Source organism: Acomys minous (genome assembly GCF_964271855.1).
Source record: "Acomys minous genome assembly, chromosome: 19".
Taxonomy (NCBI): domain Eukaryota; kingdom Metazoa; phylum Chordata; class Mammalia; order Rodentia; family Muridae; genus Acomys; species Acomys minous.
The window spans coordinates 57079101-57105972 of NC_140499.1; the positions used below are offsets into that span (position 1 = coordinate 57079101).

The 26872-nt window shown below is 48.4% G+C and overlaps 1 protein-coding gene across 1 annotated transcript in view; it reads left to right on the forward strand.

Annotated features, from left to right (window-relative positions):
- Positions 1 to 26872, forward strand: part of TMEM154 (transmembrane protein 154) — a gene marked incomplete at its 5' end in the record, with an annotated part of 71759 nt that overhangs the window by 7297 nt on the left and 37590 nt on the right. The window contains one exon of the mRNA XM_084768448.1: positions 19299 to 19515. Coding sequence (XP_084624574.1) covers positions 19299 to 19515 — 217 coding nt within the window. The remainder of the gene's footprint in view (positions 1 to 19298; positions 19516 to 26872) is intronic.

Sequence of the window (26872 nt, forward strand, 5' to 3'; positions counted from 1 at the left end):
CAGCTTCACCGGGGCAGCGCTTTGCTAGACAATTTACTGCTCTCCTGAAGCCTTCAAACTCCAGCTATTAATTTTTTGAGGGTGTTTAGGTGCCGCTGCAACACAGAAGTTTTGCTCATTGATTTCTCCAGGCATTTATTATGCGATGTACGCTGTTGTGATGAATCATTTAGATTTATGAGTCAGTGTGTTCCACTCCCCTGCTACCCTGCAGAGCCCAAGGAGCCTGAAGAAATCGTTATAAACACTCAATTCTTAGATGTCCTTGAATAGGGTGCTCACCAAGCATACAAGATGTGAGGCCCAGGGGAGGTAGCCGGCTTCATTCCTCCTTGACCTGAGGAGGGGAGACACCAGGCATGCGGGCGTGTGAAGTGAGCGGTGTGAGGCAGCGGCTCTCAGCGCCAGCGGTTCAGCCTTCTCAGGCCCCACCCGGGCCCTGCTGAGTCAGCACCCGGGTGGAGCCAGCGATGTGTGCTGCGACAAGACTCTGCCTGCTAAAGGAGGCAGGTGGCCAGCTTGACTAAGGGCCTGACGCTGAGAATCACCTGCTCTGGAATCGTAGCCGATCTGCAGGTTACTGTGAGGCCACGGAGAAGCCGCTCTCCTTCTCTAGGCCTCCACTCCCTTGTCTAGAAAGCGGGAAGATGGGGCTGGAGAGATGGCTCAGAGGTTAAGAGCACTGACTGCTCTTCCAAAGGTCCTGAGTTCAATTCCCAGCAAGCACATAATGCCTCACAACCATCTGTAATGTGATCTGGTGCCCTCTTCTGGCCTGCAGGTGTACGTAGGTGTAGTCTTAATAATAAATAAATAAAATCTTAAAGAAAGAAAAGTGGGAAGATAATGTGTTTCTTTGATTTCAAATGATTGTCTCATCGGCCAAACACTGTCACCAAGCTAAGGAATCATGTGACTGTAAACTGTTCTTACCATTCCTTGTAATAAGAGCTCCAAAATTTAGGTACGATGGAAATCAGTGTCTAAAATAGCTTAATTATGACAGTATAACAATATATATAAGTCTCGTGTGTGTGTGTGTGTGTGTGTGTGTGTGTGTGTGTGTGTGTGTGTGTGAAGAGAGTGCATCCCACAGCTTACCTGTGAGGTGAGATCAGAAAAAACAAGCAAGCAAACAAACAAACAAACACAAAACAAAACCAAACCCAGCAGGTCAACTCTCTTCTCCTACATGTGGGCTCTGGAGTTGTAACTCAGGCCATGAGGTTCAGCGGCAGGTGCCTTTACTTAATGAGCCATTTCGCCAACCGGTAAATAACGCACTTCTGAAAGTCATGTTTTAGAGGGAAGTGCTTCTGTTTTTATTGCGCACTGGAGGAGGAAGCATCTCTAAGCAGCCTCTTCAAGCTTCAGGGCATTTTCTCAGTTTATCCTAATCCCTGTCAAGTGGACTCGGTAGCTCATGGTCTCAAGCGTAAGTGCCTCTAGGGAGGTAGAAATTTCTAGCAAATTGAAAAAGACCTACACAGGTAGGGTGACATCTATTTGCCTTCCTGTTCCATCCTTAGTGAAAACGGAGCCGAGCAGACGAGCATCCTGTGTGAGCGAGTACTCGCTCCACAGGAGTGCTGTGGCGGTCTCTCAGACTTCCGGGCTCAGCCATTCTGTTTCCTTTAGCTTCCCCTCAAAGGCTTCACTGTTCTCTTGCGTCATCTTTGTTTCTCCTCTCTGAACCCTATCCAGATCCTTCAGCCACAGCCTCTGTGGACACTCAGACCTCTCTCCCACTTACGGAACTCGGGGCTGTATACAGAACCCCAGTGTCCATCGGAGATCGGGGACCCATTCTAGGAGGGTGACCTCAAAGCTTTAGCATCCTTCCCCCACTGAACCCAGCAAAGCTCTGAGGTCTAACCAGGGCCAAGGCTATGACTGTGTCAGTCCAGGGGTCCCATCCAAACCTATGGTTCAAAATCACAGCTGTATATTGGGGTCACCTCATGATGCCAGTTCTCCGACCCCCCGGGATTCCAACTTGTGGGCAGGGTCAGTGGTTCTAAAGTGAATCCTGCAGGAGAACCACTGGTTTTAGCTCTGATGGAGCAGTTGAGAAGCTGAGAGCGGTTGGGAGCCACGTTGCCATTGGACCTGGTTTCCCTGATATGGGAATAGCCACCTTGGAGCCTTTTTTCCCCCTCATTATGCCTATTAACAACTTCTTCTTCTTCTTCTTCTTCTTCTTCTTCTTCTTCTTCTTCTTCTTCTTCTTCTTTTTCTTTTTCAAGACAGAATCTCTCTGTGTTAGCCTTGGTTGGCTGTCCCGGACTCGCTTTGTAGACCAGGCTACAGTCTCACAGTGATCCGCCTGCCTATGCCTCCCTACTTCTGGGATTAAAGGCGTGTGCCACCACGCCCATCAAGTTTTATGATTTTTAATGTTGTAAACTTTCATTTTTCCTTTCTGATTCTCAAATTTCCAGTTATAGTAGAGTCTCTGGGAGAGGTTATTAAGGCAGCTATCTGGCCCCGCCCCCAGGTTTCTGGTTCAGCTGCCCCAGTGTGGGGGTTTTCCAGATTTGCATTTCTAGTCACTCCCCAGGCTGCAGCTGCTGTTGCTGCTTCAAGAACCATTCTTTCAGAACTGCCTGTCTTAGCTGTTGTGGTCCCCTCGATCCTGGACAACAGAAGCACGTGCCATTGAAGAGGTGAAAGATGAGACCAAGCCACATACTCACCCAGATAGGCAAGGCTCTCAATTGGAACCCTCACTCGAGTCATTTGACTCGGGCCAAACAGAGCTAGCACTGAACAAAGGTGACCAGTGCTTGTTTAAACAAACATATCAGTAAACTTTCATTGATTTTCTAGGGGACCTGGAGGTTAATAACTGTCCATCTGTCATGAGTGTGGTCATTGAAGATGTTATTTCTCTTATACACAAACACCCTGGCTCTGTGTGTGTGTGTGTGTGTGTGTGTGTGTGTGTGTGTGTGTGTGTGTGTGTTTGGAGGTGTTCAATAAGTTGTCAAGTTGATTCAAGCACTGCTGTGTTACAGCTGGTAGCATCATCTTCTGTAAGTGTCCTGGCCTTGTGGTTTGCTCTGGGTCTTATGGTTAGATGCTGTAGATGCTCAGTTACTGAGCAAACACGAGGCCAGGGTAGAGAGAACACATACTTTCTCCAGGAGTCATTAGACCAGGTCTTGGGGTGAAATTTTTTATGTTAAATTATCAACACGTTATGCGCAGAGCTGAGGAGAGTCTTCCTGAAAGCCTGGGACAGCCAAAGGGACAGGTAAACTGTGAAGACAGAGATGCCAAGACTCTTATCCCATTTTAGCCAACAGTCAGGTACAGTGAAGAATCAGTGTTTTCAAGAAGCAAGGTCTTCAAGTTGCTGCGAAGGTTAAGCTTGGCAACCCCCGTGTCAAAGAGCTATCTCCCTATCTCCTCAAAGCTGTTAGGAGACTGACTCACTGTGTAGCTCGCCTGGGTGACCTCCAAAATTAGGGAGTTCTAAGTGAATCGAGGGTGAGCAGAGCCAGGGGGCTTGTGTAAGGTCAGCGTGTTTGTTTCGGTCACGGTCCCCTATGCTCCTCACTTGTGAAGTCTTCTTTAGCCCTGCTGGTTCTAGCTTGGTTTAGTAATAATGACCTCCTCGCCAGTCAGTTCTGACTTTGTGGCCTCATCTGGTGTTTTACAACACAGCTGTTGAAAGCATGCTTTTAAGGGGCCAAAGGCTCATGCCCAGAGCTTATCTGCTCGAGGTCTCTGCCTATCTCAGTCTGTCTTGCTCTTCTGCCCTTAGTGGCTCAGTGGAGCCCTCATCTTCCTCTTTTCATTATATTGTCCTCGTCTCTGCTTCATCTAGGTTTTTCTCATCTTTAACTCTGAATTTTTTACTCCGTTTTATTTTTCTAGCCTTCTGTCTTTGCAAAGCAGTTTTAAAGACTCCAATATATTTGTTAACTGTAGTCACTTTGCTGCACAGGTTGTCACCCCCCTGTTCAAGAGACTGTAGTTGCCCTGCTGTATACGACAGAATTTTTAAATTTATTCCTCCATCCAGCTGAAATTTGTATCCTCTTTCCAACGGTCCCCCCAGAAAGTCCCCCAGTTGAATTTTTCCCTTTTAACTATGCGTAGCAGGGCATCCTGAGCTGTCCACTAAAAACCGTTTCACACCCTATCTTCTTACCGATGGTTGTTGTGTTGAAGCAGTCTCATGCTTCAGGACCCCTCCCAAGTCTCAGGAGGGAATCTTTTTCTTTTTTTCCTGTCATGGGGCGGGGTGGGGGTGGGGGTAGCAGTGGGGGTGGGGGGAAGAGTTTCATTATGTAGCCTGGGCTGGTCCCAAATTCCTGATCCCAACTGATCCCCTGCCTTAGCCTCCCGAGGAGTTAGTTAAGGTAGTAGGTACATTACCACCCCTGGTGGAGGATGACTTTTTTTTTTTTAAACAACATTGTATTACTTGTATTCATGCAAGAGGGAGGAGCGTGCCATAGTATGCTTGTGGGGGTCAGAGGGCAGCTTTGAAAAGTCACTCCTCTCCTTCCACGGGAGGGGGGGCACAGGGGGGCGGTGGCGATATCCTGTATGTGGGTCTTCTTGTAACAGAGAATTGTTGTCAGTGACAGTGTCATAAACCAGGGCCTTGTGAACACTAGGCCAACATCCTACCCGTGACATCCATCCATGCACAGTTGGGGAACAATTCTCCCTGGATTCCCTTCACCATCCTGTTAGGCTTTGACCCTTGGAAGAGGAACAAACGGCCACTATCTGGTTCCAAAGGACCAGCCTCTGGAGACAGCAGAGCAGGAAGCTGGAAGCTGCTCACATTCTTGACTGGCCCAGAGCCTGGATCAGAGAGCCTGGGAATGTCTCATCTCTAGACGTTTCATTTTGAGATCTTTTCTTTGTTATTTAAACCTTTAAATTGACTTGAAGGCAGCTGGGCGATGGTGGTGCATGCCTTTAATCCCAGCACTCGGGAGGAAGTGGTAGGTGGGATCGCTGTGAGTTCCAGGCCAGCCTGGTCTACAAAGTGAGTCCCAGGACAACCAAAGCTACACAGAGAAACTCTGTCTTGAAAAAAAAAATTACTTGAAGTCAGTGATACATCTCACTGTAACCTTAAAAAAACATATTCTCAAGCCAGGTGTGGTGGTGCACGCCTTTAATCCCAGCACTCGGGAGGCAGAGGCAGGTGGATCGCTGTGAGTTCGAGGCCAGCCTGGTCTCCAAAGAGAGTCCAGGACGGCCAAGATAACATAGAGAAACCCCGTCTCAAAACAAAACAAAAACCAAAAAAAAAAACATATTCTTGTTTGTAGATATTTGTGTACATGTCTCATAGAAAAGGGATTATAATCTTTTACCTGGTAAAATTATGACCTTTTACCTACATTCTTAAATACTAGGGTATTTGAGAGAACAAATTGATTTTATTTTTCATAAACATTAGATTTGTGCTGATGCCTAGGGAGATGAGAAGGAGCATGAGTGTGCAGCCTTTTCTGATTGACCAAATCAAAGCAAAGTATCAGATCACTGTAAGGGAAGGGCTTTTCTAAGGTTTTCTGTGGACCTGAAGCTCTCATGGCCCTAGAGCCAGCTCCCTATTTGTTTCAGTCTCGCCTCACCCAGGCTGTATCTTTTATAAAAACCATGCTGTGTGAGGTCCTGGGTGTGATCAGGCGCACACACACACACACACACACACACACACACATACACACACACACACGTGTGGATATATGAATTGTAAACACTTAACAGGGACAGGATCGTTCCTTGCACTAGTTGGCCAGCACGGTACCATGAATAATTGGTTGTTTTCCTTTCTCGTGCCTTCTAGGGTGATGACGTCCATTCCAGAGCTGGCAACTGTGGCTCTGCGTGCCCCGTGCCCACACTGCAGCCTATTTTGGTCCACTCAAAAGTGGAGTTGTAGTAATAACCCTATTTGGGCCAGCATCAAGTGACAGCTACTCATAGGAATATCTGTGCTATGACTTCACTTACTGTGTACTTAAATAGGCACCCAAAAGGACAGCTTGTGCAAGCTGCTATTTTCATCTGCTCCCACTTTCTCAGTAGGCCGTGCCATCCAAACTGTAGCAAAATGCTCAGCCTTCAATGAAAACCCTCCAGCACCAAGTGCCCTGCTTTTAAAAGCAGCCTATTTCAACCCATGGGCAGGAGGGAAAGTGCTTCTATAGGGGCAACTGTGTCCATATCCAAACTCTTGCCACAGGATGGAGTCCCATCTGTCCCTCCATCTCCAGCAGTTTGCCACCAGCATTCTTTTTCAAGTCTGTTGCCCATACACCTTTCTACAAACCACTGAGACTGTCCCTTTCCAAGCAAGCCAGGCACTTTCAGATCTACTCATACCCAAAAGTTCTCCTATGTGTGTGTGTGACAAAAATGACCCAGGCCACCACCAGAGAAAAGATCAGGCATCTTTGGAGAGGAATGTTAATTCAGAACATGGCTGTTCTGGCAAGAGATCACATCCAAAGACCTTCTAGGTCAATGTGATCCAGCTGGCAAGAGATCATATCCAAAGATCTAGGTCTGTGTGATGCCACTGGAATAGAAACACACCTTTAATCCAGGAAGTAGAGGCAACCAGATCTGAGTTCAAGGCCAGCTTGGTATAGAGCAAGTATCAGGTAAAGAAAAGCTAAGGTCCAGGCGTGGTGGTGGATGCCTTTAATCCAAAACAAAAGTAAACTTAGTTAGAAGGAAGCACCCATGTTGGAGAGTGATGTCTAACTGTCAGAAAAGGTGATGAATCAGAGAAGATTTGACAGAATTGGATATGGCTAACTCTCATGAGAAGAGAGAGGAAAGGGAAGCTACTTAAGGGAGCAATTCAGAGAGAGCAGGCAGTTTTACCAGGACAGGAATAGAGAGATGGGTTGCAGAGAGAGGAGAGAGAGAGAGAGTGAGAGAGAGAGAGAGAGAGAGAGAGAGAGAGAGAACTCAGGTGAAGATGGAACAAGCCAGAAAATGAGAAGAAGCCAGAAGATTAGAGCAGATTTCTGAGTTGGTTTGAGGCCCAGCAGTGCAATTCCAGCCTGAGAAAAAAGCCAGATTGAATAAGTCAGCTGGGAAAAGAGTTTGAGAGAAAACAGCTGAGTTGACCCAGCCAGCCCAGAGCTCAGAAAGAACAAGTAAGGGCGAGCTTAATAAGCAGTAAGCCTCAGAGGCTGAAAACATTCTAGGCCTAAGTTAGGTTGTACAGAGGCTAGAAGCTTCCAGGACTAGGCCTAGTTTAGCTGAAGGAGGAAGTAAGCCTCCTAGACAATAACTGAGCCAGGAGAATAAAAGTTACTTTTACACATCTTACTGACATGCCACCAATTTTTCATCATTTTCTTCCAGTGATCTCACCTTGGATTGTGAATTTTCTGCTTTTGCTCCTACACAGCCTCTTTCCCTGTCCATGGTCTGGAGTTCGGTACATCTTCATCCAACCATGCATCTCAAACAGCCACAGTAATGAGGCCAGGATGCAGAAATTGACTAGGAAGTTCAGGGATCAGCTTCTTCTTTGACTGAAAGCTGAAAATGTCTTTGGTTCTGTCCTGGGCCAGAGCCCAGCAATGCCAGGAGGAAGCTCCGGGGTTTTGGTTTTGGTTTTGGTTTTTTTGTGTTTTCTTCTCCTAACTTCTGCCTGAAAACTATACACTTACAGGTGTGACTGCAACTCTCGTCAATCACTTTGCCAGGAGGTCACCCTACAGGAAGCTGATTCACCCACAGCCATGCTGAAGGATGGGAAGAATAATTATACCCTCACCGAGACGATGTCCCTTTCCTTCCCAGAAAGTTTGTCATTATTGCAGTTACCTAAGTGACAGTGGCCTTGCAGCTCTGATAAGTCCACCCACTTCCTTTTTTTTCTTTCTTTCTTTCTTTCTTTCTTTCTTTCCTTCTTTCTTTCTTTCTTTTTTAAACTTTCTCCTGGCAGGTGAGGACGCGCACGCCTTTAATCCCAGCACTTGGGAAGCAGAGGCAGGTGGATTGCTGCGAGTTTGAGGCCAGCCTGGTCTACAAAGTGAGTCCAGGACAGCCAAGGCTTCACAGAGAAACCCTGTCTTGAAAAACAAAAACAAACAAAAAAAAACGAACACTTTTTCCTTTTCCTCTTTTTTACCTCTTTCTCTTGGATAACGGCAAAAGCCTTCACATGCTTTCCTTGTCCTTTTGGGTTTTCTCACTTTTTCTCTGAAGCTACGTTGCTTTCTAGCATGTAGCTGCTTCCTGCCATGAATTTGCATAGTGCCCACCACGGCTACCCTGTCTCTCCTGCCTGCTTCCTTGTCTGCATCTCCCTCCTCCTGGTGGCTGCCAAAATCTACAGCTTGTCTGCCCTGTTGCTCTTCTTTAAACTCTAATAAAATTGTCCTTGAGATCCTTTTTGCATCCATTCTTTAAGTCTTTTATCAATGACATAAAAAAGAACCCAAGGAGGGGACCCTAGTTCCTCAGTAGCAGAAGCATGCTGGGCCGGGGTCCCTCAGGAAAGCTAACAGATGGTGGCGCCCGAGCCCTGGGTCCCAGGTGTTGTATCCTTGGCTAGTCCTACAACCTCTGCCACCTTAGCAGAGAATAAAGATGCCTGGCAGAACGGTTGTTAAAACGAATCTCATCAGTCAGCAAAGGTTTGCTTTACCTTGGCCCCTTCGGCATTTGCAGCTGAATGGCTCATTGTTGGGAGGGGGGAGCGGGGGCTGGGGGCTGAACTGGGTGTTGTTAAATGCAAGTGACATCACTACATTCTGGCAATCAAAAACGTGCCAAGCGCTGCCTTGGCTGAGGCCTCACTGGCTCTGTGCTTCGGATCTCCCAAGCATTCACCTCTCCTCCCCCAGCTATGGTCTCTTCTGGCCATTCAACAAGTGAGGTTTGTTTTCATCCCGTGTTGGCATGACTCCCTGTACCAGCCAACGCTTTAGAAAGAGGTCCTCGCAGCCATCCTCGCACTGGCGCGGTAGCGTCTCTGGATTCTCTCCACAGGATCTTCTACAGCAAACCTTCTTCCTGTTACTGAATTAAACAAGGAGTCCTCGGGCTGGGAAGAACCATTGTCCTGTAAGCCGGAGAACCTGAGTTTTAGCTCTGCGGAGCCACATTTAATGAAAGAGCTGGACAGCATCGGTGTCTGTAGCCTGTGTGCATCCCTCCTAGGACGGAGGCAGAGACAGAACCACGGACAGTTAGTGGACCAGCTAACCTGACGTATGAAGCTGCAAACGAGGTGGAAGGGGAGAACCGACGTCCAAGGTTGTCCTCAGACATCCACACAGGAGCACACACACCTGCACATACAAACTACTGCCAAGACACACACACACACACACACACACACACACACACACCCCTGTTGTTATCATCATCATTATTATTATTATATTTTTTGTGTAGTACAGAAGTTTTCTGAGGACACCATGTCTGCTATTTCTCTTTCTCCCAACCCAACGTTCCATTTCCTAGTGCAAAGATACTGTCTATCCTGGTGGGTCCTGTCTTGTCAGTTTCCTATGCCTAGGCAAGCATATGTTTTTCTCATTGCTTTTTCATGCTAATTTTTGTATGCAGAGACAATGCTTTTCCTCTATCCCATCCACAGGCAGATGAATTCTCTATCCTCACAGGTGGTCAAAGAAGAAGTATTCTTCGTGCTCCCTGAGTATCTCAAACAGGCTCCACCCCCAACTGCAGTAAGTACCGGGGCGGGCTTTAGTCTCCCTGACAGTCACTCATTGCAGACCAGCCCTTCCGGGATTCCTAGACAGAACCCGAAACACTAGAACCTCCATCCTATTGTGTCAGATTCTTTTTTCCTTTTCAAGACAAGGTCTTGCTGTGTAGCCTTGGATATCCTGGACTCGCTTTGTAGACCAGGCTGGCCTCGAACTCACAGTGATCTGCCCGCCTCAGCCTCCCGAATGCTGGGATTAAAGGCATGTGCCACCATGCCCAGCAATGCCAGATTCTTTTTCAGGATGAGGCAAAGAGGTACTGTGCAAAAGGCCCTGAGGAGAAAAGACAAACAGGCTTATGCAGTAGAAATAAATAATTCTATTCCCAGGAAAGAAAACACAGGCAGCCTGTGCACTGGGGCTCGTTCTGGTGACTTGCCTTCCTTGCAAAGCCTTGGAAATTAAACTCCTGGCAGTTGGTTTATAAATTCAGGTGTGCAAACACAAAGAAAACACACACACACACACACACACACACACACGGATAATGGAAAGTTTTAGATTCTTTAATTTTTCTCTATTATTTCCTTTTGCAGCCCCAAGGACCCACACACTAGGCAAGAACTCTACCCCAGTGGTGCATGCCTTTAATCCCAGCACTTGGGAGGCAGAGGCAGGCAGATCGCTGTGCGTTCAAGGCCAACCTGGTCTATAAAGCAAGTCAAGGACAGCTAAGGCTAGCACAGAGAGACCCTGTCTCAAAACAAACAAACAAACAAACAAAAAACCAAACCAACAAACAAACAAAAAAGAAAGAAAGAAAAAGAACTCTACCCCAGATCTACACCCCTAGCCTCTTCTGTTTTGGTCATTCAGTGTGTCCTAATCAGTGTAGGCTGTCCCGTGGTCCTTTGAAGGGAAGGAAATGATCAAATTAATCTAGACAAGGCTCCCAGATCTTGAAGCACATGGCCGATGTCTGAAACAGCTGGCTCTGGGTTGAACAGGGGTCTCCTGAAGGAGGAAGGATGGCAGTGACATGGCTGAGTCTGGACCACCTTCCTTCCCAGGGCTGTTGCCGCACCAGGTCGGTGCCTCTGTAGTTTGTCAGCAGCAGCATCTATCTCCGCGGCTCACGGTCAATTGAGATTCAGTTGGGCTGGGCTGCCCTAAGCTGGATTCCAGATTTCTGGTCTTGTTGTAGTCAACACAACATTCTGGGGCTCGTGCTGGTGGTTCCCAGAAGGACATGATCACAGGTACACAGCAGCACAAGCCAAAGTCTAAGAGAGTTCTTACAGCCTTTTGCCCACACGGGCCACACCCTCTCCCACTCAGTTCTCTGATGAAAGGGAGGGTTCAATGGCTTGGCCCAACATGAAGAAGCCACAGGCAGAGGAAGGGCTAAGGCTCCACATGCTTAAACAGCAGCTATTTGAAGAGAGAGCGCCAGTCCATATCCTAAAAGGGGCATTGTTTGTTTTTTATTTTTGTTTTTGTTTTTAAAGAGAGAAGACTGTTCCATGAGATGTGTAAGCTGGTGACCCTCCTGTCTCTCAGGAGAGTTGCCGCTGACCTTTGGGTGTGAAAGAGCGTTGTCACCACCAGGGCTCCATGTCCTGTGGGCTGTAAAGGAAATGACCACACTGACGGACTTGAAAACTTATGTTCTTAGTTTCAGATAAGCTCTGCACCTGTTGCTTCATGGGCAGGAAAGGTCTCACCTCACAGCTCTCTCGCTCTCTCTCTGATGTATTTGCTTATTTCCTTCCTCCTTCCTTGGTTTCACAACTGCGAGGTGCCCTGACCCACCTCCTTTATGGTTTAAGGCTGCTTGGCTTCCTCTTTGTCTCTCTTCTGTTTTGGTGTGTGGCGGGTGGAGGGCAGGGGTTGAGGGGGGTGGTGGGGGACACGGACACTCAGCTGTTTGTCTTCTCTGTGCATGGTCTTTCATTCTCAGGCAGCCACAGCTGCAGAGCTGGGGCCATCAAGGTGGCCCAGCGTGTAAAGGTGCTTGCCAAAAAGACCGGAAGTAGATCCCTGGGACCTACATCAAGAAAGGACAGAACTGACTCCAAGTTGTCCTCTGAATTCCACATGTGTGTCATGGTGCTCTCTCTCTCTCTCTCTCTCTCTCTCTCTCTCTCTCTCTCACTCTCTCGCTCTCTCACACACACACACATGCACACACATATACGCACATACACGCATGCACACACCACAAAATATTAGGAGGAGGAGGAATCTTGCTCACAGTGTTTACAGTAAGCCTATCTAAGCCCAGGTCCTTCCTCGTCTCAAACCTTTATGGCCATACAGAAGCCATGCTGAAGCGTTGGGGTCTTAGTCAGCCCTGCTGTTTGTTTTCTGAAAAGTTTATTTTTACTTATGTGTATGTGTGTATCTTCATGAGTATGTATCATGTATACATGCAGGTGCTCGTGAAGACCAGAAGGGGGTGTTGGATCCCCTGGAGCTGGAGTTATAGGCAGTCATGGGCCACCTAGCATGGAAACTGGGAGCCAAACTTGGGTTCAGCAAGTGCCCTTAGCCACTGAGCTATCTCTCCAGCCCCCAGTCCTGCTGCTTCTCAGCAGATCTAGTTAGGGGACGGAACTAAAGCTGAGGCCACAAACACGTGGTGACTCTGAGTTCTGTGGACCAACAATGGGTCACTGCATCCATTCTTTCCCTGGCAGGAGTCTGATGCATGGCTGCAGAAATGCATCCAAGCACTGTGGCAGGATGCTAGGAGATGCTCCATCAATATGACATGTTGTTTACACCCAAAGTAGCAAGTGACACCATGTGGTCCAGGGAGAGGAGGCCACAGGCAAGAAACAGAGACACACGTAGTTCAGGTTAGGCTTTTGATCTTCGAAGGGCCAGAGCTACATTTTGGAAACCACCTCCCCTGCTGATTGTTTGGATCTCCCAAGGCAATCCTCGGGAAAGCACCCCTTGGGGAGTGTGTGAGGGGACCCCTGCGATCAGCGGAGCTGCTTTTGAAACACAGGAAATCACTGTACTGGAAGTGGCCCTATTTGATTCATCATCGCAGGATGTGACAGTTCAAAGGGGATGCTGACCAAAAAACAAAACAAAACAAAACAAAAAAACAGTTGAGCTGTGACAGGTAAATATTGTAACTAAAGTGTGTTAGTGGAGCTGCAATACCAACTGCTCGTGGCAGGAATAGTGCAAGAATATTACATCATCTGCTGTATGGGGGGGGGGGGGCGGGATAGGAGGGAACCTGCAAGGATTAACTAGCACCCATGTCTGGTGGCTCACAACCATTTTTAGCTCCAGCTCCAGGGAATCTTCTGCCCCCTTCTGGTCTCTTCAGGCACTGCGCGCGCGCACACATACACACACACACACACACACACACACACACACACACACACACACACACTGGTGGGGGTGGGGGTAGGGTGTGCAGATGACCTCAGATTGGAATTTATGCATTCTTGTCCTTTTCATTGAAATATGTCTTTAAGGGAAAAAATTATTTTATTTCTTCTGCAGAGTTGGAGATAGAACCCAGGGCTTCTTGCTTGCATGCCAGGCAAGTGTTCTGTCATTGTGCCACACTCCTGGGAATATTTTGATAAAAAACAAGTCATTTGTTACTTTCTCCTTTCTCTGTGGTTACAGCATCCTCTGAAGTGTGGCTCATTCATGGCACGACCCACACAAGCACTCTCACACTGGAGTTGTTCCTTAGAGCATCTTCCTCAAGTCTCTTACGGTTTGCTGTGTTCCCCAAACCTTGGTGTCTGTGCCTTCTAGTTTTGTTGGTGTTGAGGATATAGCTGGCTGGGATATCATCAACTATCAATGTGGAAAGTACAATTAAACAGAAAAACAGGGGCTGGGGACAGAACTCTTGCCAAGCATGCAGGAGGTGTGTGTGTGTGTGTGTGTGTGTGGGTCTATCCCTCCCACCACACACACAAAACAAGCATTGAAAAAAGGAGAGAAGACACTCAGTATGCTTGCATGTTCCAGAGCAGACTTTAGTATTAATACTACGTGCGCCTTACTTGCGACAATGTTTTAGTGGCGTGGGAGTAGGGGGAAGACAGCAAGATACAATCAAAACGGAAACTGTAGTGGAAGGAAGCTTAATTCCCTTTAAGAGGTGTGGGAGGCCACGGATGACTAAGAGTGCAGGGAGGGGGTTGGAGAGAGGACCAGATAGAGCTTGCAGTATTCTGATGAGTCTTACAAGGGTGGTAGAGGAGGGAGGATGTTGGGCCAGCTTGGGGTTTTGGGAGGGTGGTTGGGGAGGGGGTTTGGAGAGGGGAATTGGAGAGGGAGGCTGGAGAGGGGGCTTGGGGAGGCACTTATCTGAAGGTCTCTCTTCTTGGATGACCACCCAGTAAAGAAACAGGCAGGTGAAAGTCACACATGAGGAGTCACTGTTAGTTCCAAGATCCCTTCAGGGAAAGCCAAGGGGGCAAGCATGAGAGCTATTTAGTCCCAACGTATTGAGAAAAGGGGCCACATTTCTCCAGGAACTAAAACCGAAACTCTAGAGCAGGTTTCTCAGATTTATTTTTAGTGTATAAAAAAATCCCCTCAACATCATTAAAAATGCAGAGTTCTGGACTGTTGCCATGGAGATTGTCACTCGGTAGTTCTAGGGTATGGCCCGGGACTCTGAACTTTGAGAAGTTTGCCAAAATAACTCTAATGTGAGTATCCTCCTTAGAATAGCCAACTTAAAAAAAAATTACTATCATAAAAGGAAATGTATTCATTTACTCATTTTTCCCAAAATGCAGAGGATGGGCTGGAGAAGGCAGACAGTCACAGGGGCACATATCAACTTTTGGGGCCAGCCCACGGATGTCCTTTCTCTTCCCAAGGGCCTGCTGGACCCCAGCTCTGCTCTACACGCCAGCTGCCCCCTTTAACTCCCATTCATGACCCTTTCCCTTCCATTTCATGGTATAGCAGTCATCTCGGCCCTAGATGTTGTCCCAAAGAAGGCAAAGTCTGGGGTCTGTTTGGGAAGGCCCCCTGGGTCATCAGTGAGCTGATGAAGGGTCTTTTGCTCTGCTTGAATAGACACAGTGTCTGGGGCAAGGAGCAACTCCAAGATGCTGATCTCACAGCTTTCCTTTCTTCTCAGCGTCTGACAGTTGTGAGCAGAGACAGCAAGTGGGGGAGTGGCAGGGAACCTTCACTGTTCCTTTGCTGTCTTGGAACTCTTGGCTCGTGGTGGCAGCCATGTTACCACTCTCAGTCTTGGGCCTGAGACCCTTCTGGTTCTGAAGACGTGACATCTCTCTGGAATGATTTGGCCACTGGGGCCGACAGGTTCTCTCCTTAGGCACCAGACAGCCCCCTTGTTCTTTTTATAAGCCGCCTGCTCTCTTCCGTTGCCTCTCTACTTCTGCTGGTGTGAGAGCAACCATGCACCATGCAATACAGTGTAGGATGACGGTGCCTCCAGGATTTCAAACGGGTGTGCATGTGCCTCACAATTGGTCCATAAGGTGCCTACACTACCAAGGCAACATTACTACCACTTTGGGGGCTGCTTATTTAGCATGCACTGTTGAAAGCAGGGGCAGGCAAGGCCACTCCAGGCCCCACTGGAAGGCAGCACAGGCAAGCACTTGGCAGCAGACTCCCGGACAGAGCTTGAGCAGCCTGCTTTTGCGGTCACAGACTACGCCGGAGAGGGGACACTCTCACCACACCTGTTTGGCCAGTCACAGCTGTTTGTTTAGAACCAACCACAGTTGTGGAAGGCTTGTCTTTTTTTTTTTTTTTTTTTTTTAAATCAACCATGGCCTTGTCCCCAATCATAATAATTCCTCTCCAAGGGGAAAACGCTCCCCCTCTGGCCAAGGTGAAAAATGGTTCCAGGAGGCTTAGGTCTCTGTGGAGTGAGTGTTCTAGATCACTGGTGCTAGCATAAGGATGATCCAGCTGGCTAAAAGACTCACACTCCTTTCGCTCCAGGCAGCTTCGACGGCAAGAGTTCAGAACCTGCTAATTAGAGTGGCAAACTGTCCCATCCAAGTCTTGGTTTCCTTATAGAGAGCGGGCTCCAGTAGGGTGCTTGTTGACGGTAATGGCAATTTTAACAGTTTGAAACAATACTTCAATAATACCCAATGCCCACCCAGAGCCCAGGAAAGCGTCAGTTCATCTATCTCACAAGGGCTCAGCTACCTAAAGAACTAGCCAAGAGTCAGGGACAAGAGCTGGAAGCCAGGATGTAAGGGGGGGTTGGGGGGTGGGGAACGACTCCAACCGTGCAGCTGGCTTTGTCAGGAGGAAGCAGGCCATGTAGTGGCTGGTGTGCCTCTCCAAAGGCAGGAAGCAAGCGAGCCCCATGCTCCTGCCCCTCTCCTGGTTGCAGCCCTCTGCACACACTGGGGGGTTTGTCCTCTTCTTGTTGCTCCAGCCATCAGTCCCACCTGCTCTCTCTGGCACGCCTTCAGTTCCTGCGGCCTTTCCATGGCTTCCCCTGTGGCTTTCATGCTGCCTTCAAGAGGACCTGCAGCCTCTGCTGCTGTCAATAACTTTGGCTGGGGGCCTACTCCTGATTACTAAGTACCAAGGAGCTGCCAGCCCCTTCTGTGGAGACATAAAATGCCCTGGAAAGCTTGTGTTGGTGTGTGTGTGTGGGTGTTCTGGAGTGTGAGAACAGGGTGTGTGCATTGTAGACGTATGTGAGCATACATGGGGTGATGGTAGAAAGACTGAATATATAAATGGCAATACCAGATCATATATATGTACAAAAGCACGTGGACTTTTAGATCTGCTACACGCCTGGAAACCTCTTCCTTGTCTTCAGCAGCCAATCTGGGAGACAGCTTGCTATAAAGCCAAGTCACAGGCAGGTCACTATCTTGACGGAGACTCTGATTTCTATCGTTCTGTCTGATTCTGGAGACGCCAAGGGCGGGCTGTTCACCAGTCACTGAAAACAACAGCCTGAGCTTGCTGTAGTTTCTGCAGCCAACAGCCTTCCACAGGGCCTGCCTGCATACAGCCTTGCATTTGATACACTGGGATACTTTCCCAGCCCTAGCCTGTCTGAAGGTTTCTGCCAAAGATGGTAGCCAGCTCCTTCGCTAAAATGAGCTTGGAATTAATTAACCAGTGTTTGTTCTTTTTTCCATCTATTCCATGGTGTGCAGGAACATGTGTGGAGGGGGGAGCTTTGGGTGCACTTGAGTATGTGATGGGGGAGAGTGTGCATGTATACACCTGTGTGTGTGGTGTGTGCACCACTGTGTGCACACCTGTGTGTGAGAGGTGGTGCTGCATGTGTGTAACACTACGTGAAGGTGTGTGTGTGTGTGTGTGTGTGTGTGTGTGTGTGTGTGTGTGTGCATGCCTGTGTATGCTGACAAGCACATAGTTTGGACAGAAGGGCACAGTGGACCAGGAAGCCGCCACTCACAGCAAGAGCTGGGGGTACCTGGACTTCCTCATCTTCTATGGCCCACAGAGTTGAAGTCAGGACACCTACAGAAAGCAGTGGCAGTGGCAGGACAGTGGCAGAGAGTCACTTCTGCAGCTTGAGCAGGTGGCTGGAAAAGCTAGGCTCTCTAGGGAAGGAAGTGACTTGGGGACCAGAGCTAGATGCTGAGCTTAGTGAGGGCTCCAGGCATCTCCTGGACACTGTGGTTTCTTTCTTCTTGCTGTTCCGAAGCCATCTACAGGCACCCGAGGGCCTGCCAGTCACAGAGATCAGTGCCTGCAGCTGAGGCTGTGGCTCTGACTTCCAACCGAGAGAGTGTACCAGGATTTAATCTGAGGCCCTGACAGCCACTTTCCAAAATTAATGGTTGGTGAAATAAGAACAAACAGAGGTAAATGGCCCTTTCCCGCCACACAGTCCCTGGTGATTTTAGCTGCAGAGGATGGATCTCTGGGGGTGTTACCACGCTCCAAGCAATGACAGTAATTTTTCTTTCCCCTTAAGATCCACTGCCTCGTGCTGAGGTCTTAGGGAGCAGAGAGGTCAAAGGAAAACTGATATGCTGTGCGGGGCTTCTCTTCGGTCATGCTTTGTGTTTGCCCCTCATTCTAACAGAGTGATGCTCACGCTATTCAGACTGTACACAGAGCCTGCCTGTGGGAACAAAGGGTTCCGTGGGAGACCTGGGGTTCCACTCCAACACTGACTAGAAGGAACCGGGCAGACAGCCTTGCCCTTGACAAATGTGTGCCTCTGGCGTTAAGAGCCAAAGCTGTCTTCCACAGGGGTGACAATGGCAAAACGAAGCTCCGAACCCCAGGGTTGAAGCCTGAAGAAAAGCTTACCCCCATGGGAATAATGGCCACCCAAACTCTGCACCACAGGCTCCTGGAGCCAAGGACCTATTGCCTCTCAATGTGAAGAAGTGATCTCTCCTTGCTGCCTTCAGGGCAACTGTCCGGTTCTGAACACATCTATTTCTTTTGCGTTATTGCCAAAGAGCGAAAAGTGCAGTGCATGGGAGAGTGGATTGAAATGTCACTTTAAGACATGAACGTGCACACTGCAAGGCCATGAGCACACTGGCTGTCATGTGACTCACCACTGCTTACGTATACAAGAACTGAGGGCACTGGATAGCTGTGGGCTGGAGAACAAGCTCCTGGCTGTCTCAGGGGCTGAGGAACCCAAGACCATTTGACGTGCTTCCACCTAGCAGCTCACCTGGGGCTGAGGATGGGAAGAGGGTGATGCTGGCCTTCGAGGAGTCTGCTGCTCTCCACCGGCTTGGCTTCCCTGTCTCTGGCCACCACAGCAAACGCCAACAAGGAAACTAATCAGCAGTGTGCACAGATGATAAACCAACCAAGGGGGGCGCCTCAGAAGCATTCTAGCTGCCCCCAACCCCCCCTCCCATCCTCCCCCATACAAAAGGCCCCTCCCTCCACTGTTTCCGTTGGGTAGGATTTCTCTCCTGATCCTAATCCCGTTCAATCCTGCTTTGCTGGTTAACAACCTCATAGAAATGCATTGTTATGTGAGAAGAAAGGCCAGGAGAGGCTGATCTACTTTCTTCCCACCTGCAGGCCCGGCAGTGGGCAGTGTCGAGGCTTCCTTGCAAAGAGGTTTCTTCCAGGGAAGCAGGGTGTAATATTGTCTGTAGGTCCAAACTGGAGACTTGAGGCCAAGGAATGAACTGGGCAGGCTAGGGAGCAATGGACTGGCAGTGTTCTGCTGTTTGGGACTGTGCTGTCCACCCCAAAAGCTGCTAAGCTCATTAAGTTGTTTAAATGTAAAATTAAGTGTATTTAATGTAAAAGTTCCCTTCACACGAGGCTCCATCCAGTGCACAGTAGGTAATGTAGCTAATGGCTATTACCGGACAGTGCTTGGTTTGGGACAATGCCATCAGCACTGAGTTCAGGTCAGCATTATCCAGGGCTCTGGACAGCTCCAGAGACACATCAGAGATATGTGTAAACTTGCAAGGTCAGTGGTCCAGGCCCCCTCCCGGTATTGAATGACACCTAAGGAACGGGACTCTGTTTCTCAGGGACAGTAAGGTGGAGGCTGGGACTTCAGAGGGCTAGGGAGGTGCTAACTGAATCAGTGCTGGGCAAGCTGTTCCTCTGTTGCAACCTTTGCCAGTCTGACAGGCTCCTGCAGAGTTACATCACTTCCTAAAAATCAGGCAAACACCTCTCCTTCGAGTGAGCGCCGACCCAAAGGAGCAGGAAACAGGAAATGTGAGCGTTGGAGGGAGGCCGGGGCTCCGCATCATCCTGAGCGCCGCCGGCGAGCCAGCTGACATGACCGCTCCGTGCGCTGCCCTGGTCTTGGCCCTGGAATTCGCGCTCTGTCACTCCTTGGAGGGTAAGCGACCTCCAGCTGGGAAGGAGGTTACGGAAGCCGTGGGTGCCCGCGGCTACCGGATTTTCGGGGAGGGTCCCACCCAAAAAAAACCCCTAATCCTTTCGGTGAAACTTAAAAGCAAAGAAAATTAAAACTGTCTTTGGGAGGGCAGGACCGGAGGATGGATCCCGCTTTCATGCATAGCAGACTCTCTCGCTTGCTCTAAACCTCTGGCTATCTTTGCCTTTTATGATCCTTGTAATTTATCAGCTTTACTGGGCATATTAAGAAAGCCATAAACTTTTTTGGCAGTTCATGGAAAAGAATGTTCCAGTCTGCTAAAAGGAAGAAGTAATAATTTCACTTTAATAGCTAAGAAGTCTGCTGGCTCCAAAAACCTCGTGTGTGTGTGTGTGTGTGTGTGTGTGTGTGTGTGAGAGAGAGAGAGAGAGAGAGAGAGAGAGAGAGAGAGAGAGAGAGAGAGAGAGAGAGACAGACAGACAGACAGACAGACAGACAGACAGACACAGAGAGAACAGAGAGAGACCCAAAAACTAAAAAATCAAGGGTATGGAACTTTACTCCCAGAAAGCATTTGGGGAAAGATGTAAATGGGAAATCGGTGGAAGAATTACCAGATGTGCACTCCTCCACCCTCCAGCATCATGGGGGATATTTTCTTTGCACCCACTGTTACTGGTGAACATTTGCCTTAAGGGCTAATGTGATGACAGGCAATCAAAAGTATTGCAAGAAGCACTGCTACGTCTGAACACTCCAGGCTGAGCAGCGGCTGACTGGCTCTCTTGGCAGTTGCTACAACAAGCAAATGCCCTGTCAGTTGCCTCTGAAGCTTCTGTTGACTTGTCCTTGGTAAACACACTTGCAGTCCTCGGTTTCTGTGGATGGGTGCGGAAGGCCTGCTTCCAGGGAAGGGCTGTACCTAGAGCAGAAGGGAGGGGGGCTGTTGTCGTAGGAAGGATGGATGACATCAGACACTGATGTCACAGAGATGGCAGCGTCCGAGGTCGGAAGGCACCCATCTCCCAGCCTACCGGGCCTTTCTTGCAGGGCACCCTTTGATGTGCCCGAGTGTCTGAAGTGGAAAGTGATGGGTGTGTGTCACTTTCAAAGTGACGTGGGAAGGCCATGCCTGTTTCGTGTGGAGCTGGAAGGAGCCATGAAGACATGCAGGGAAGATCCTCTTACATTTATCTTCAACTTTCCCAAACCAAGAAATACACACACACACACACACACACACACACACACACACACACAACCAAACTCTGACCTGTCGGAGCTTAGCACACACTAAGAACTAAGTAATTGTTGATAAATATTAAAACCATCCCTGAAATCGCTGAGCCTGATTTTTAAGGCCCACAGAGCCCTGAAAGCAGGTGGCACAGAGGAAAGTTAGAGATGAAAGCTTGGCTGCAGTGTTGTGCAGAGAGGGTCTCTGTAAGCCATCATGTTTCAGGACCTGACTGTATCCCCAGGGCCTACAAGATGCAAAAACACCACTTATAGGAAGCTACTTACTTGGACCTCAGTCAAGGGAAAGGCTAGTCTTCATTAAAGCTTAGTTCTTTTTTTTCTTTTCTTTTCTTTCTTTCTTTCTTTCTTTTTTCTTTCTTTCTTTTTTTTCCCGAGACAGGGTTTCTCTGTGTAGCCTTGGCTGTCCTAGACTTGCTTTGTAGACCAGGCTGGCCTCGAACTCACAGCAATCCATCTGCCTCTGCCCGGCTCAAGCTTAGTTCTCAAGTGAAATTATCCCCTAGGAAGCAAGCAGGAGGCAAGTAGGGAAAGAGCTTTCCTTGAGTTTTCACCAAATTAATGAACATAGTTTAAACAAGGTCTGGACCAACACATCGCAGCCAGTGTGGGGTCTTGGAAAAGCTGTAACTGAAGTGTGTCTGTAGGAAGACCAAGCTTTGTGGGTTCTGCCTATTAGCTACAGAATTGTCTTTGCTCCCGTTGGCCGAGATCTGTCCACAGGAAAAGGAACGGTGAGAGGCAGCCGTGGGGGAAGCAGGAGCGTAGATAGATGCAGAGTGAGCACTTGGGGAAGCTGAGGGTTAGCTCAGCTAGAGCCAAAAGCAGGAAGAGCAGACTGCTGGAGCCACAAGGTAGGAGGCTCTGTGCTGTGGGAACCTGGAGAGAAAGGATGACACCAGGAACCCAACACCCTTAGGGATACAAAACAACAGTTAGAGGGGGGAGGGGAGAGGGAAAGGAGGAGGAGGACCAGGAGGAGGAGGAGGAGGAGGAGGGAGAAGACAAGAAAAGAGAGTAACAAAGAAAGGACAATTACTGATATTGGTGGCGCATGCCTGTGATCCAGCACGGGGTGGGGGTGGGGCTCAGAGGACTGAGGTCCTGAATACTTATGCTTTCTTGGCCGTATAGAGAGAGACCCAGTCGCAACAAACACATCAACAAACCAAACCAAACCAAGCCAAGCCAAAAAGGGAATGAGACGTAAAGTCCCTCAGTGCCTATAGTTCTCAGTTCCAGGAAACTGGGAGAGGGAGGGCCTTTTGGGATGAGTTGAGTTCTGTGAAGACACAGTGTGCCCTGGGCTTGGCCAACCTGTTACAGTTTGCATCACCCTCAAACACTGCCCACGACACGACATGGCACAGAGAAACAGGAACCATGCAGGGCAGTCTGCACGTAGCTCGCCCACTGAGCTTTTGATTTCAGTGATTGTTATTTGCATTTCTAGAAAGCCTCACATACATATTTGTTTTTTTTTTTCTTGGCTTTTACTTAAGCTAAGTAATTTACCCCTTCTATTCACTTTATGTTATCTGCTGGATGATTTTCTTCTGACCTTTGTGTAGACCGACTCTTGCCGCTTGCTGTATCTGTTGACTTCCTGGTCGTGAGGAAAGTGAAGAGGGCAGAGCCTGGCATGCGGAGAGTGGCTTGCCTGTTTAATTTTGTTTGTTTGTTTTTTTGTTTTTTGAGACAGGGTTTGTCTGTGTAGCCTTGGCTGTCCTGGACTCACTTTGTAGACCAGGTTGGCCTTGAACTCACAGCAATCCATCTGCCTCTGCTTCCCAAATGCTGGGATTAAAGGCGTGTGCCACCGTCACTTGGCTCTTGCCTGTTTAATTTACCACCAGATTTTCCCCACCAGCCCCTAACTCCTGGAAAGTACAACATATCTTCTCTGTGCCACGTACTAGGCATGAAGCCAGAGACATGTTGAACTCAGAGAAGATAATGACTGGACCTCGGCGTCACCTCAGCCATGGGACAGGCACACAGTAGGACTCAGTCACTGAGAACCAGCAGTGACCATAGGGACATGAAGGTGGCCAGAGAGAAAGATAAAGATGACAATGCTAGACAGAACATCTGTTCCAGCTGTAGCTTTTGACACAGTTATCAGATAGGTGATCCTTCAGAGCACTGTGTGGTCTATTTATTTATTTATTTATTTATTTATTTATTTATTTACTGTGTGGTCTCTTATTCCCTTGAGCCCAAGTCTGTTGAGGCAACCCCATGACCAGTTAGGTTTTGGATTTTCACTTCCTCTATCATCTTGTTTACTGTTTGTTTTGGTTTGGTTGTTGTTTTATTCTGGTTTTGGAAATAGGGTTGGCCTCTGTGGCTCAGGCTAGCTCAAACAATCCTCCTACCTCAACTCTTTCAGTGCCAGGAATAAAAGTGACCTCTGCTCCTTCAGATAGGATGTCCTTGCTTTCTTGAGATTTCTTTATACATTTAAAGGCAGTTTCTCTTATTCCCTCTGGTGTTTCTAGCTGTTGCCTGCTGGGAATATTTTCTTTCCCTCCTTTATTTCTTTAATTAATTTATTCAGATTACAACTCAGTTGTTATCCCATCACTTGTAGCCTCCCAGTCCTCCCTCCCTCCCTCTTTCACTCTATTCCCCTCCTGTTGGTCTATGACCGAGGGGGACCTCCCCCTCCCCCACTATATGATCATAGGCTATCAAGTCTCATCTTGGTAGCCTGCTTATTCTTTCTTAAATAGTTTGGGTTGCTGGAGAGGGGCACTTTTCTGTGCAGCCATTCTGGAGGCTTTGGAATGTTCTCAGTCTGCCACCACGAGGATTCACTCCTGGTCGCTCACAAATGCACACCAAAGAGACAGAGCCAACAGCATGGACCCGGCCATTTGCAAAACTGGGTGTGTGTGTGGGGGGGTGGGGGGAGGCGGGGAGGATCTAAGTGACCGTTCACAGAAGAAAGGTGAATAAAAATTTTGCAGTTTTAGAATGAGTGCCACAGAGCGGGCCTGATGAACCTGAGTTACCGGTATCAAGCTGGATCTGTCTCAAAACAAAACAAAACAAAAAAACGCTGGCCAGAAACAGCAGTTGAAGATTAATATGTGCAAGGTCAACAGTGTCAGCTGCTTGGGTGCTGAAGCAAGAACATTGCTTGAGCTCCAGCTCTGAGATCAGCCTGGGCAATACAGACCCTCAACTCGATATTATTATTCACAGAATAATTGTGTTTAGCTTGGGCTTTTAAAGTGCCCCAAACTATAGTATGACAATCCATAGCTTAGGTAGAACCGTAGACGTATTTGAAAGTATGGATATGCACTAACTTTTAAGTGCTTACTTTTGGGAGTAATGGATAGAAATTATATATCAAGTATGGCTGTGTCTATCTTACTGAGCTTTCTGACTGTGTGCTAAGGGGGTGGGGATATGGCTTTGCGGTGGAGTTGCCTAGGACAACCCCCAGTACCAACCAACCAACAAAACAAATAAACGAACAAAATCAAAGTAAAATACTCGACTAAATCAATTTCTAAGGGAGAAAGACTTATTTTAGCTCATGGTTTGAGTCCAGGGCCATTTGGCCAATGTTGCCTTTGGGCCTGTAGTGAGGGGTTACACTGTGGCAAGGAGTCTGTGGGGCAGGCTGGGAGGAGACCTAGTTCCAACAACCGCTTCCAGGCCACGCCTCTAAAGACCCAGCTTTCTTCTATTGGGCTTTACCTGATTAAGGTTCTATCACCAGATAACAGTGCTACAACCTGGCATCCAAGCATCCAATATGTGGGATTTGGGGAACATTCTAGAGCCATATTAGAACAGTATCTGTAGTGATGTTTCCTTTAGATGAAAAGGATGACAAGGGGCTGGAGAGAAGGCTCAGAAGTTAAGAGCTCTTTTTGTTTTGTTTTGTTTTGTTTTGTTTTGTTTTGTTTTGTTGAGACAAGATTTCTCTGTGTAGCCTTGGCTGTCCTGGAATTCACTGTGTAGACCAGGCTGGCCTCGAACTCACAGAGATCCACCTGCCTCTGCCTCCCAGTGCTGGGATTAAATGTGTGTGCCACTAAGCCCAGCTACATCTCTTGCTGTTCTTGCAGTGGATGGGAGTAGGGGTAGGGGGGCCAGGGAGGGTAGGGGTGGGGGGTTGGTTGTGTCCCAACACTCAGTTCAGGTGGCTCACATTTGTTGGTAACTCCAGCTCAAGAGAATCTAATGCTTGCTTCTGGCCTGTGTGAACACCCACGCACACACACACACACACACACACACACACACACACACACACACCAAAATAAAATAAAAATTTTAGGACCTAGCAAAATCTGAGCAATGGGCTAATTGGAACCCAGTTATCCCCCTCTTTTCCCCTGGCCATGGAGCTTCAGATAGCCTTCATACTTGTAAATTATAAATTATCCAGTAAGTTATATTACTGAAGTCAGATCTCTCTGTTGGGTCTTGTGATGATGTTTTGTTTTGTTTTCTTGTAAGTTTCCTTTTGAGTTTGGATTTACAAATCTTTCTTTTCCGGTTGCTCACATCATACTACTGTTGCACCTCTTCCCTTGTTCCGTATCTCTGGGCCATCCTACCATCTTGTGACTTCCAACCGTTCTTAGGTTGAGCGGACCTCCGGAATACTCACCTCTATGCAGGCATCTCCTCCCAGCTGTAAGTTTGGGTTTTCATCACCAGCTCCCCTTGAGTACATCAAAGGTGCTGTCAGCAGCTCAGCGCATCCGAAACTGAACCCATTTTTGGTCCCTGTGGCTTGCACCCACCTTGAGCCTCAGCTGGGCTTCCCTGCTAACTTTATTACCTCTAGTATCATTGTCATCCCATTTCACGTAAATCCAGAGCGATCATCCTGTAAGCAGAAACGGAGCCACCTTCCTTTTCCCACCCACTCTGTGTTCTCCCCCTGGGCTAGATCCCACATGCCCTGACGTCAGGATAAAACACGATGCGAACTGGGCCTGAGTGCTTTTCTCACCTAGCCACGTCCCACCAGTTCGCCTTATGAAGTGGCCACTTAAAGGTGCCAAGTTTTGCGAGACTACTGGGCCTTTCTTTGTGCTAGGTCCTCAGCTCTGACACCTTCCCGCCCCGCCCCCTCCCTCCTCCCCCCCGCCCCCCACCCCACCCCCGCAGTCTTTGCTCAATTTTCTGCTGAGACCCCGTCCTTTGTGAACATGTCCTGAGTGCAGCCCAGGATGCCACAAATCTCTTTGTTTTCCACACCCTCGTGGCTCTCTGTGCAGGAACACAATGCAGTTTCTCTTCACTGATATCATAATTACAGATTTGGATGCTATTGTCTCAACTTAGTCATTTCCCTGGGAGGCAAGGGCCTGGCCTGGTGTCACTCAGCCTAGTAGCTCAGATTTGCTTTAGTGCATGGCATGGGTCTAGCAGGCGTACAATAATACGTGGTGCCCGACAGGCTGAGCAAGTGAATGGCATGGGACTTATTCTATAGCCTAAGACTGACTGTTAACCATCTTCTATACTAGAACCACCTGGCTCAATATTAATTTAGCTTATCCAGTTTCCTCCAGTTTCCTAATTCTCTACCAAGGTGTTAACGATCTCAAATCTTAGTCAGGTGTGGCGCTGCATACCTGGAACCTCCACCACTGGGAATCTGAGCAGGAGGATTGTTGATTTGAGGCCAACCTTGGCTGCCTAGCACGATCTTTTCTCAGTAAGATGGCCAACACTAAAACACCAACCTCAGGGACAGTGACATCGCTCAGTGAGTAAAATCCATGCTGCGCAAGCATGCAGACCCGAGTTCGGACTTCCAGCAGCAGTGTCGAAGCCTAGCATGGAGCCATGTATGTCTGTAACCTCAGTGCTGAGAGGTGGACACAGGTGGATTCCAGGCACTCGGGGGCAGCCAGCCTAGCTCAAAAGGCGAGATCCAGGTTCAGTCAGAGAGCCTGTCTCAAAAGATAAAGTGCAGAGGGATAGAGAAAGATATTCAACACTGACCTCTAGCCAACACACCTAATGTGTGCTGGTGAGCGCATGCACGTGTGCACACACACACACACACACACACACACAACATATACTCACACAGCATGGCAATCTCAGCCCTTCTAAT